At 45.3% G+C, this 13,007-nt stretch overlaps 1 protein-coding gene across 2 annotated transcripts in view; it reads left to right on the forward strand.

Moving 5' to 3' along the window:
• The window catches only part of PDE4C (phosphodiesterase 4C), a 110,008-nt gene extending 101,642 nt beyond the window's left edge, over positions 1 to 8,366 (forward strand). For both annotated transcript variants that reach the window (XM_067473518.1, XM_060784886.2), the window contains 3 exons: positions 451 to 573; positions 2,038 to 2,220; positions 5,924 to 8,366. In XM_067473518.1, coding sequence (XP_067329619.1) covers positions 451 to 573; positions 2,038 to 2,220; positions 5,924 to 6,343 — 726 coding nt within the window. In that variant the 3' untranslated portion in view covers positions 6,344 to 8,366. The remainder of the gene's footprint in view (positions 1 to 450; positions 574 to 2,037; positions 2,221 to 5,923) is intronic.
• The last annotated feature ends 4,641 nt before the right edge of the window (positions 8,367 to 13,007 follow it).

The raw sequence follows: 13,007 nt of genomic DNA on the forward strand, positions 1-13,007 counted from the left end.
CCTACAATGAACAAATGGCCTTCCTCATTATTTAATAAGTTTAAAAAATTCCAAACTTGCATGTAGTTGGATAAACATTTCTCCTTCATCAGCCTAGTTAATTTGTCCATCTCAACGGCTGATGAAGAGCCATGAATCCATTGAAATGGGCAAATTATTTTGCCTTCCCAACTCTAGGCCTGTCATCCTCCTGCTTTCCCTCTGTATGTCCATCTTGTCATGACAGTCTCTTCCCCATTGACCTCGAGTTCTGTCAAGGGATCTTGACATACTCCAGAATGGTTTCGGTGGACGTTGATCGTCGCATTACAACAGAGGACTGAGATATTAGGTCTCAAATCTGCGAATCAATCAAATCCACTGGAGTTAAACCTGCAAAGATCGGGGCACCAGTTGGAGTTGCCTATCTGTGCCCTGTTGTCTTCATCCTTCCATGCACTCGCCCCACAGGTCCTGGCGACAGACATGTCCAAACACATGAATCTCCTGGCTGACCTGAAGACTATGGTGGAGACCAAGAAGGTGACCAGCTCAGGAGTGCTGCTTTTGGACAACTACTCCGACCGCATCCAGGTCAGGTTTGTGGGGGATAGAGTGAGAGAAATCCATCTGAATAGCCTTAGGATTTGGGGTCGAAATGGGAGGGAAGAGAGGAGAGCTTGGGTACTGGCTGCTGCGGGTCTATAGACAGTCCCATCTTCCTCAGTGCGATTTAGCAGAGCTTTCCAACAACAATACCCAGCCTTCATTGTCATACAATGATCAAATCACAGCACAGGCATGTATGTATGTATGTATATGTGTGTGTGTGTGTGTATGCACACACATACAACAAGAAGTCACAAATAAAAAGGAAAGTATGATTAAAAGTTACAGATCTCAAGAATGAAATGTGCAACCATCTCACAAAATAATGCCTCAGAGTTGTTCAGAAGGTATGGAATTTTATAGAACCCTTGACATGGAGAATACTCTGAAAAATGGAATTTCTGTATTATCATATTTAGGGCAAACAAACAAAAAATGGTGAAATGTTTAAACAGAAACCAAGAATAAACACTTTTGGAACGTTTGGAACAAGGTCATCAGCTCAGTGCTTTAACTCACTGCACCACCAGGAGCTCCGTGTGTGTGTGTGTGTGTGTGTGTGTGTGTGTATCCCATCCAAAAGAGCTGATGGCAACACATTACATCTTGCAGTCACCAAAGCTCTCCTCTGGGTGGGATGAATCAAAATAAGCAACAATAAGCTGCCATGACTTCACACTGGCATGGGATTAATGATGTGGAAGGGGAACAAGTTGTCTTCGTTGCAAGAGTCGGATTATTGTGGAAGTCAAGATCCAAAAGTCTTCTCTTATAGAATGAATGATGTGGTAGGGGAACAAGTTGCCGTTGTTGCAAGAGTCAGATTATTATGGAGGTTAAGATCCAAAAGTCTTCTCTTATGGAATGAATGCCGTGGTAGGGGAACAAGTTGTCATCGTTGCAAGAGTCGGATTATTGTGGAAGTCAAGATCCAAAAGTCTTCTCTTATTGACTGAATGATGTGGTAGGGGAACAAGTTGTCTTTGCTGCAAGAGTCAGATTATTATGGAGGTTAAGATCCAAAAGTCTTCTCTTATGGAATGAATGCCGTGGTAGGGGAACAAGCTGTCTTTGTGGCAAGAGTCAGGTTATGATACAAGTCAAGATCCAAAAGTCTTCTCTTATAGAATGAATGATGTGGTAGGGGAACAAGTTGTCTTTGCCGCAAGAGTCAGATTATCATGGAGGTTAAGATCCAAAAGTCTTCTCTTATGGAATGAATGATGTGGTAGGGGAACAAGTTGTCTTTGCTGCAAGAGTCAGATTATCATAGAGGTTAAGATCCAAAAGTCTTCTCTTATGGAATGAATGCCGTGGTAGGGGAACAAGCTGTCTTTGTGGCAAGAGTCAGGTTATGATACAAGTCAAGATCCAAAAGTCTGCTCTTGACAGACTTGCAAGCATTAGGAGTGCTTCTAAAGGCAGGCTTTTCCTTGCCTCCCCTCACAGGTCTTGCAGAACATGGTGCATTGCGCCGATCTCAGCAACCCCACCAAGCCGCTGGAGCTGTACCAGCAGTGGACGGAGCGCATCATGGTGGAATTCTTCCACCAGGGGGACCGCGAGCGGGAGAAGGGCATGGAGATCAGCCCCATGTGCGACAAACACAATGCCTCCATTGAGAAGTCCCAGGTGAGCAAGACGAGACATGGGATGAGATGGCCTTTCAAGCAAGAGATGCATGGGCTTTTATTACTTGATAGAAACAAAGGCTGAACCCAGGCATTTCAGAGTAGAGGGTGATCTCAAGGGTGTCTTTCCAATGTACTTTTCCCTTCAGGAAAGCTCTAACTTCCCACACAGTCGGTTGCTCATCTTTAGATGAAAATGGGTCACTGAAGAGAGAGCTCAATGGAGCCATAGGATTCAAAGGATAGGAAAGGAGATCTCAACTGAACATTAGGAAGGTCTTTCTGACTTTAAGAGCTATTCAGCAGTGAAACTTTCTGCCTTGGAGTCTGGTGGAAGCTTCTTCCTTGGAAGCTTGTAAACAGAGGGTGGTTGGCCATCTGTCGTGGCTGCTTTGATTATGCTTTTCCTACCTGGCAGAAAGGGGTTGAGCTAGATGACCCTTGGGGTACCTTTCAACTCTAGGAAGCTGAGAATCTATAATTAATTATGTGACAGGCTGGGTGGCCATCTGTTGGGAGAGTTCTGATAGTACCCTTCCCAGTAGAACGGGGTTTATTTTTTAATTATGTATTTCCTGTATTTCTACCCCGCCCTTCTCACTCCTGAGGGGGGACTCAGGGTGGCCTCACAAAATTATCATAGGATGCCGAACATCATAAAAACAATCAACAATCAGCAATGCATTAAAATATTAAAATATTAAAATATGCATTGTTGGACTGGATGGCCCCTGGGATCTCTTTTCATTTCAGTGACCCGATGATGATGATGATGATGATGATGATGATGATGATGATGATGTTTATGTTTATGTATACCTTGCTTTTTCTCTCCACCAATGCACCTCTTTGGACTTTCAAATCACAATGCCTCAACCATAGCATTTTCGTTGCTACTTCAGAACTGTCATTTTTGCTACTGTTATGAATTATAATGTAAATATCTGATATGCAGGGTGAATTTTCATTCACTAGACCAAATTGGGTGCAAATACTGAATACGGCCAAATTTGAATACTGGTGGGATTTAGCGGGAATTGATTTTGTCATTTGGGAGTTGTAGTTGCTGGGATTTATAGTTCACCTATAGTCAAAGAGCATTCTGAACTCCACCAACGATGGAACTGAACCAAATTTGGCACACAAAACTCCCATGACCTACAGAAAATACTGGAAGGATTTGGTGGCCATTGACTTGAATTTTGGCATTGTAGTTCAGTTGCATCCAAAGACTCAAACAATGATGGATCTGGGCCAAACTTGGCACAAATACTCAATATGCTCAAATGTGAACACTGGTGGAGTTTGGGGAAAATAGACTTGACATTTGGAAGTTGTAATTTATAGTTCACCTACAATCAAAGAGCATTCTGAACCCAACCAACGATGCAATTGCACCAAGCTTCCCACAGAATCCCCATGACCAAAAAAAAAACCTATGTTTTCTGATGGTCTTTGGTGACCCCTCTGACACCCCCTCACAATTTCCTCAGGGGTCCCAACCCCTAGGTTGAGAATGTCATGGTAAGTCCTTGCAGGACACAAGTATATGTGGAAAGAAAATCTGTTGCTGTTTTTGATCTGCTAGGTGGGCGGGGGAACTGGGCTGAAGGTCTGGAGCTCGCCCTGAGTCGGCTTTGAACTGTCAACCTTTCAGTTGGCAAGATTTACTGAAGCTTCAGCTGGTGATTCACCTGCTGTGCTAAAGCCGGCCCTTCGATAAGGAGGCCCTCTATATATTCATCCAAGTCATGAATAAAGATATTGAACAGAACTGGGCCCAGGACAGGACACTCTTTACGGCACCCAAATAGCCATTTCTTTCCTGGATGAGCGAGAACCATCAGAGAGAAGCACCCTTTGGATTCATTCGCTTAACTAATTACAGATCCACCTAATATAGTGTTTCTCAACCTGGGGGTCAGGACACCTGGGGGGGTCATGAGGGGTTTCAGCGGGGTCACCAAAGACCATCAGAAAACCTGTATCACTGCTGGTCTCTCTGCCTGTCCTTTTCTTCCTTTTTGGAAACAGACGGTGAATCTTCCCACCAAAAGCCTTCCTCCGCTGTGATTAGCCGGCTCTCAGCAAAGGAGAGGGCTGTTTCTGAGACTCCCAAGTGTGGGAGTGGAGAGTAGGAGTGCTTGGCACATGACAGTGTGGTGCACAAATGTGGGCAAGAGAGAGCACGTGAGGCTGGAGGGAGGCTTGAGCCAGTGAGTCCCTTCAAGGCCGGGGGGTTCTGTGTGGGAAGTTCGGCCCAGTTCTATCATTGGTGAGGTTCAGAATGCTTTGATTGTATAAATCCCAACAACAAATCCCAAATGTCAAGGTCTATTTTCCCCCAAACTCCACCAGTGTTCACATCTGGGCATACTGAGTATTCATGCCAAGTTTGGTCCAGATCCATTATTGTTTGAGTCCACAGTGCTCTCTGGGTGTAGCTGAACTCCTATTGGTCATGAGAGTTCTGTGTGCCAAGTTTGGTTCAATTCCATCATTGGTCGAGTTCAGAATGCTCTTGTTACATCCCGAATAGATTACTGCAACGCACTCTACGTGGGGTTGCCTTTGAAGACTGTTCGGAAACTTCAATTAGTCCAATGGGCGACGGCCAGATTACTCACCGGAGCGTCATACAGGGAACATACCACCCCCCTGTTATGTCAGCTCCACTGGCTGCCGATCCAGTTCTGAGCACAATTCAAAGTGCTGGTTTTGACCTACAAAACCCTATACGGTTCCGGCCCAGCGTACTTGTCCGAACGCATCTCCTTCTACGTCCCGCCTCGGAGCTTAAGATCTTCTGGGCAGGCCCTGCTCTCGGCCCCACCTCTATCACAAGTGAGGTTGGTGGGGACGAGGAGCAGGGCCTTCTCGGTGGTGGCCCCTCGCCTGTGGAACTCGCTTCCCGGGGAAATTAGGTCAGCGACTTCCCTCCTCTCTTTTAGAAGGAAACTAAAAACATGAATATGGGACCAGGCCTTTGGGTAATCTGGCTGACAGACAAAGAACAATGACGACTAGAATTGGATAGGATTACGACAATGCGGAATGAACTTACGGATTTTGAGCTTGGCGAACGTTGATCACTAGATTGGTTTTTATTAGTTGTTCTGTATAACTGGATTGTTTTAAATTGTTTTATAATTGTTGCTGCTATATATTTTATCTTACTATGTGTATTGCTGGCATCGAATTGTGCCTTTTGTAAGCCGCCCTGAGTCCCCCCTCGGGGGTTGAGTAGGGCGAGGTAGAAATGCTCGAAATAAAGAAATAATAAATAAATATCAATCTCAGCAACTACAACGCCCAAATGGCAAAATCAACCCTCCCCTCCCAACCCCCCCAACCCCAGTATTAAAATGTGGGCGTATTGGGTATTTGTGCCAAATTTGATCCACTGAATGAAAATGCATCCTGCATATCAAATATTTACATTATGATTCAGAACAGGAGCAAAATGACAGTTCTGAAGTAGCAACAAAAATAATGTTATGGTAGGGGGTCACCACAACATGAGGATCTGTATTAACGGGTCGTGCAATTAGGAAGGTTGAGAAACATTGGCCTAATAGTAGCATTGCCTAGCCCTCTCTTTAACACGTCTCCAACTTCACTTTACATTTCCTGGTCCCAACAGGGACTGTATTATTGACTCCTGTACATGGCCTGTCCCCTTGTTTCTCACTCTGCCGCTTCAGGTGGGCTTCATCGACTACATCGCCCACCCATTATGGGAGACCTGGGCTGACCTGGTCCACCCAGATGCCCAGGGGATCCTGGACACGCTGGAGGACAACCGGGAGTGGTACCAAAGCACAATCCCGAACAGCCCGCCACCACCGCAGACGCCGCGTTTACCGGACGAAGAAGAGAAGTTCAAGTTCACTTTGCAGGAGGAGGAGGACAGCGATGACGAGGCTTCTGAGGAGGAGGAGGAGAAGAGCGAGAAGTCCAAAGCCACGGAGGGCTCTGCATCGCCAAACAAGCCTTCGGAGAACCTCGTGGTCAAGCAGGAGGAGGTCCCGGGTGCTGTCGAGCAAAAGATGGCCCTGCCAAAGGAACCCAAGCTGAGTCTTGACCAAGAAGACAATCTCACCTCTGGGACCCTGGGAACGTAGTCAGCAGATTGCACCCCAAAAGTGTTGCTCAGCACAGGGTGACCTTCTTTGTGGACCTCTCCTTCCCTTAAAGCAGAGCTTTCCGAACTGTGTGTCAGGACATGCCACGGCCTATAAGCCACAGGCATGTCGCATGGGAAGGGAAGCACAGCATGGAGTTGGAAGGGGCCCCCAAAGGGTATCTAGTCCAACCCCATTCTGCCAGGAAGGAAGACATTGTGAAAGCCCTCCCAATAGACAGCCATCCAGCCTCAGTTCAGAAAACTCCAGAGAAGGAAGGAGAATCCACTGGAAGAGAGCCCCAAAGTGTATCTAGTCCAACCCACTTCAATCAGACAGAAATATGCACAACCAAAGCCATCCCAATAGACAGCCATGCAGCCTCAGTTCAGAAACCCCCAGAGAAGGAAGGGGAATCCACTGCAAGAGAACTCCAAAGGGTATCTAGTCCAATCCACTTCAATCAGGCAGGAATATGCACAACCAAAGCCATCCCAACAGACGGCCATGCAGCCTCAGTTCAGAAACTTCTAGAGAAAGAAACTCCACTCGACTCTAGTGAAGGATAGGTATTCTATCCTTCACTAGAGTTGGAAGGGGCTCCCAAAGGGCATCTAGTCCAACCCCTTTCTGCCAGGCAAAAAGCTCTCCCAACAAATGGCCATCCAGCCTCAGTGCAGAAACCTCCAGAGAAGGAAGGAGAATCCACTGTAAGAGAACCCCAAAGGGTATCTAGTCCAACCCACTTCAATCACGCAGGAATATGCACAACCAAAGCCATCCTAACAGACGACCATGCAGCCTCAGTTCAGAAACCCCCAGAACAGGAAGGAGAATCCACTGTAAGAGAACCCCAAAGGATATCTAGTCCAATCCACTTCAATCAGGCAGGAATATGCACAACCAAAGCCATCCCAACAGACGACCATGCAGCCTCAGTTCAGAAACCCCCAGAGAAGGAAGGAGAATCCTCTGTAAGAGAACCCCAAAGGATATCTAGTCCAACCCCTTCAGACTGGCAGGAAGACACAGTTAAAGCCCTTATGACAGATGGCCATCCAGCCTCAGTTCAGAAACTTCTAGAGAAAGAAACTCCACTCGACTCTAGTGAAGGATAGGTATTCTATCCTTCACTAGAGTTGGAAGGGGCTCCCAAAGGGCATCTAGTCCAACCCTTTTCTGCCAAGCAAAAAGCTCTCCCAAGAGATGGCCATCCAGCCTCAGTGCAGAAACCTCCAGAGAAGGAAGGAGAATCCACTGGAAGAGAGACCCAAAGGGCATCTAGTCCACCCCCCTCAAAAATGAAGGAATGTATACAACCAAAGCCCTCCCAACTGACAGCCGTCCAGCCCCAGATGAATAGAGTACTTTAAATCACTACAGAAGTGGGGTGCTAGGGCTTGTTCAAGTGATCATAGGGACTGTTCTAACTTCTAAAAAAATAATTTGCATAGTTTGTTGCTTGAACTGCAGTCATTTCCACTGAAATAGAGTAGTTTCTAATTCCAAAAAATCTATTGACAACTAAATTTGTGACTAACTGCACACAGTGACCTTAAGAAGAAACCACAACAATCAACAGTAGCACATAAGAAGCATTAACCTTGTTTATAGAGTAATGATTATATGAAACTTATATGTTTGTGTTTATGGTTCAACTGCCGTTTTGCTAGTAAAATTCAATAGCTGCATTAGAAAAGGATGCTTTTCTAAAAAGTGTGTCACCAAAGTGAAAAGTTTGGAAAACTCTGCCTTAAAGAAATGGATGGGATTTCAGCCTGGAAGGGTGAAAAAGAGCAGGGCAAGAACCTTGGTGACTTTATTTCCGCAGTTTTCTTGTGGGATTTCCTCTGTATCTTTTAGTGAAAAAGAACCTTTCTCTGTGAAAATATCTAACTTTTGCAAAGTTTCTCCTAGCCATGTTTCCATCAACTTTACTTGTTCTTTGCACTAATTTCCAAACACCCAAATGATGTCTCAGCTTATTTATTTCTGCTATTAACTTTTTAGATAAATATTTATATCCTCAAATGTGAGTCTGCGCGTCTTATGTCTCGCAAAAAAGTACTAAGCCTCACAAACAGGCAGATAGATACTCTATTTCATTGCATAAAAGTTGACACTGCTTCAATAGTCACACTCCCCAGTTTTGGGGTATCACAAATGGTATTTTTCTTTTCCTCACATAATAGTCAAACCCCCATTTGAGGGGACTCCAAGAGGGGACATGGTTATTCTGTGGTTGACATCACCCTGTGAGTTTTTCAAGGGTCCCTGAAGATTTCGTTATTACTGTATGTCCAGTTAAAGAAAAACACAGGCAGTCCCTGAGTTGCAAACATCTGACATACAAATGAGTCACAGTTACACATGTGCAGTTTCAGCATCCTGTGATAATTAGAAGTGGGTTTGGGAAAATCTTTAATGAATGCCCTCAGAACTGCGACTACAAGTTTCCAATAAGTTAAAATCCTAGCTCATGCTACTGGTCATCACCTGGTGAATTTAAATCAGTGCTGCACAAAACTTGCCTACTTTATATGCTGTAATGAAATCGATAGGAACTTTAGGGGGGGGGTCTAACCCAGGAGGAGAGACCCTGAGACCCCACCAAAGAGGCATCGCTACTTTGGCAAGCAAAGAAAAGCCTGATTTTCAGCAATTTTATTTCCCTAAATATCCAGAAGAAATCTCACCAAAGTTGAAGAAGATGTTTTTTATTAGCGATTCAGCTGAAAAGGATGCAATGCCGCAATCATTTGCCAAGCAGAGCATGTGGTTACAGAAAACAAAGGCATTTTTATAGGAAATACAGACTTGTGAGTTTCAAAATTCCCGCTCCCCGCCACCCTCCCGGCTCAATGGTGATTGGCTGGCGTGATAACCGCTGGGAGGAGGCTCGGCCGCCCTCCCCGCACCAGAGCCAATCACAGAGGTCCTGCGGTGTGCTGGAACGTATCAGAAAGCTCCTGCCGCCTCGGCGCTCTGGCGAATCAGAAGGAAGGGAGGTGGGACAAAAAGAAACAATGCTTTCTTGAGTGGATTATGGGTTTCCAATGTCCTGGGGCTTCTTGAGTCCGGAATCAGCCTTCTAAAGAAACTAACTTTATTGTCTTTAGATGGATCCGCGATAAGCAATGATAACTTAATCCGAGTTTTCCTGTCGCAATCAGATATGACACAAAGAGGAGGCTAGGGTGGATGTCCGTCGTGGAGAGGTTTGAAAGAAAAAACGGGGTTGAGGGAAAGAGACTTTTCGAGGGTCGTCTCACCCCCATTGTTATGTGATTAGAAGTTTGCCAAGCGAAAATCCAGTCTGATGGCCCAAAGGATTCTCTGTTCTATTTTCCATGCAAACATGTTTCAAGATAAGAGTTCTTTTGTGATTGCTGATTGCCTTTTCAGAGCCAGGGCAGCTTCCTTGTTGACTTCCCCCAAATAGAGGGGAAGGGGGCAAAAGGTTCAGGACAAGGTCAGAAATATGAGGGTTAATATATGAGGAAATATAGGAATCACAAGAAAATCATATCAGATTTCCCACCCACCAGAGGAATTGTTTAAAGTTATAATTTCAGCAAAACATGAGTCCATAGTTCATTCAGGGGGAATTCATAGGTGGAAACAAGTCCTTTGGAGTCCAAAACACTTGGCAGAAAGTCCAAAGTCACAAAAAGGAGTTCAGTGATTTCCACTGAGCCAAAAGATGGTCCTGCAGCGCTGAGATCGAAGCTAGTCTTTGGTCCTTGGGAAACTATAACTCCCTACAAGGACTGAAGCCCCAAGGCCAGACTGTTCCCCGAAAGCCTCGTTGGGTAGCCACACCAAGTCTCCAGGGCAGGGGCTTCACAAGGACGAAGAAGCAGCGAGGGCAGCGGCAGCGCGGCAGCAGCGTGGCTTGGATTTTGACAATCAGTTGTTTCCTTAAAATTATATTCTCAAAAATTCAAAAGGTTATTCGCCAAGCACAGAGGCCCAAAATACAAAAAGCGAGATAGAAGATAGTGTTAGAATTTAGCCAGGAAAAATATGCCATCAAAATGGAGCCGATCCATCATTTCACAGATACGGGGGCCCAAGGGCTTACATGAGGCCGAGTCCAAAATACAACAATACAAGCAATAACAACAATACATGCAATTTAAAACAACAAAACAATAAAACAATAACATAAGCATTATCAAATAGGACAACACACTTTAAAATCTATGGGTAGGCCAAATGTATTTAAATTAAATGTATTTAAAATTAAAAATAATGCTGGACATGGGCGAAAAAAGTGATGGGGCAGTTTGTGGAAACATCATACAAGCAGACCTAAAACAATATAAAGTGCTTTGGAGGACAAAGTGCTATGGGATCATTATTCTGGGAAGGCACACTGGAACAACCACGTCTTCAAGCTCCTCTTAAAGACTGCCAAGGTTGGGGCCCGCCTGATGTCCTTAGGAAGTGACTTCCAGAGTCGAGGGGCCACCACCGAAAAGGCCCTCTCTCTCGTCCCCTTCGGCTTCTCCAATGAGGAGCGAGAAGACGGTACAAGCGGGAAACAATGAACCGGGAGGAAAATGAGTGGATTATTGTAACTTAATGTTTGTCCGATTGCTGGCAATAATCCAAAGATTCCTCAAGCTAGCCTGGTATATACAAAAATGGCTGGCGCAGATGCCAAGCCCAGGTAATCTCTAGCCTTAGGTATGGGATCAGCTGATGCTATCTGGTCTTTGGTTTCGGCCAAGGATATGAAAACAATAGGTGAGACAGTTGGGGCACCCAGATCCTCCTGAAGGCAGGATGTCCCCTTTGTTGAAGAGTGATTGAATCTCCATGTGTAGCTTCCTTCAGGTGGCCATGCTCCGAGGCCTGAGGAGGCATCATTGTTTCTGTCCATGCAATAAGTCTTTGTTGAGTCTTTTTTAATTAAGGGGAAATTCCATTTCAGGAAATGAAAAAGGTTTTCCTAAGATTTTGGTATGCTGGGGTCACGAAAAAGTAGCATTTCATATTTTTTATACATAGACACTTATATGGGGTTCATAAGGCATGCATTCATAAAGAGGGAAAAGAAAATCATATCAACCCATCCCACCCACCAAAGGTTCATTTAAAGTCTAAAATCATAATAGAAATCTATGAGGTTTGGGGAAGGAAAAAGTTTCTAAAAAGTTTTCAAAAGTTCTAAAAGTTGATCAAAGTTCAAGAAAAGCTGCAGAATTAGTGAGGGCAAACTGGGGAAGGTTCCCCGGTGTCTATTGGATCCTTTGGAAGTGATTGCCAGCGCTGGAGGTCGAGATCGACATCGGGAAATGAAGAAAACTATAGATCTCATCTCATCAAGGACCAGGATGGTCCATCAGTTTCCAGCAGGTTCCCCAGGTCAACGGGCTCTTCAGGCATCAACGAGGTTGTGGCAGCGGGGAGCCAGCAGGGCTCCATGTTGAGTTTTTGGGGCAAAAAAGGTTATTCCTGGGGCGGAGGGGTTAGCAGAGCAAAAGTGAGATAGCCATTAGTCTTAGAATTAGCCCAGGATTAGCACCGATTTTGGAGCGATCCATTGACCCACGGATAAGAGTACCCGATGGGTTTCCATATCCATGGTTCAGAGGAACGCAGTTTCGGCCTCCCCGGGATATGAAAATTGCATCCCAGGTGGGCCAGCATCCATCTGCAGCCCGGGAGAGAGAAGGTTTATGAAGAGAATAGTTTGGAGCCAGTAAAGGACACAAAGTAACACAATGGAAAGGAAAAAGTTACAGTTAATTGATGCTGGCCCAGGCAGGTAATGGGGAACTGCGAAACTCCTTGCTGCAGGTCAGATCAGCTTGAAGGCAGGGAGTTCTGGGTTGTCCCTCCTCAGAGGGAGGGAGGTGGAAGAGCGAAGGAGAAGGTGGAAGAGCGGACTCTTCCAGGAAAAAGTGGGGGGGGGGGGGGAGACTCCCCCTCAGCATGTGCCCCCATCCTAGGTAAAAAAGTCGAGGGATTTGGCATCCTGCACCCTGGGAAACGGGGAGAGAAACATGGAAAAAAAGGAACAGGAGGGAGATATGCTTGCATGATCTTAAATTTTTCAATTGCATGAGCTCGTGTGGGATGAAATTGGAGAAGGTAGCTTGAATGCTGCAGGAACAAAGCAGCCCCCTTTTATCTTGAGGTCTTTTAGGATGGCTACAAAGGTCCTTTGCGCAAGCTCAGCCATGTGGTCCCCATGCACAGTTGGAAGAGTGGAGCAGACCTGTAGCCAGAAAAAAATTGGGAAGGGTTGAAACTTCCCCCCCCCCCCCCCAATATGACTTTTCAGGTCTGTGTCTCCTAATCTGGCACAAGATCTCAACACGGCCCTGAAATTACTAACATTCTGCAAAAGTTCTTCAAAAGCAATAGGTCCTGAATTATTGCTCCCTCTTCACGTCAGTTCTTTTTGGCCACCAAGTCCAATAGTTTCCACAGTTGACAGAAGTTTCTTTCTGTTTTCTTCTTATTTCCTTTAACATCATAATGATGAGTTACATCAAGACGTTTTCCCTGTAGTAACCTATGGATGTGAGAGCTGGACCATAAGGAAGGCTGAGCAAAGGAAGATAAGACACTTTTGAACTGTGGTGTTGGACGAAAATCATGAGAGTACCTTGGACTGCTAGAAGATCAAACCAGTCCACACTCCAGGAAA

This window comes from Anolis sagrei, chromosome X, assembly GCF_037176765.1.
Source record: "Anolis sagrei isolate rAnoSag1 chromosome X, rAnoSag1.mat, whole genome shotgun sequence".
NCBI classification, from domain to species: Eukaryota; Metazoa; Chordata; class Lepidosauria; order Squamata; family Dactyloidae; genus Anolis; species Anolis sagrei.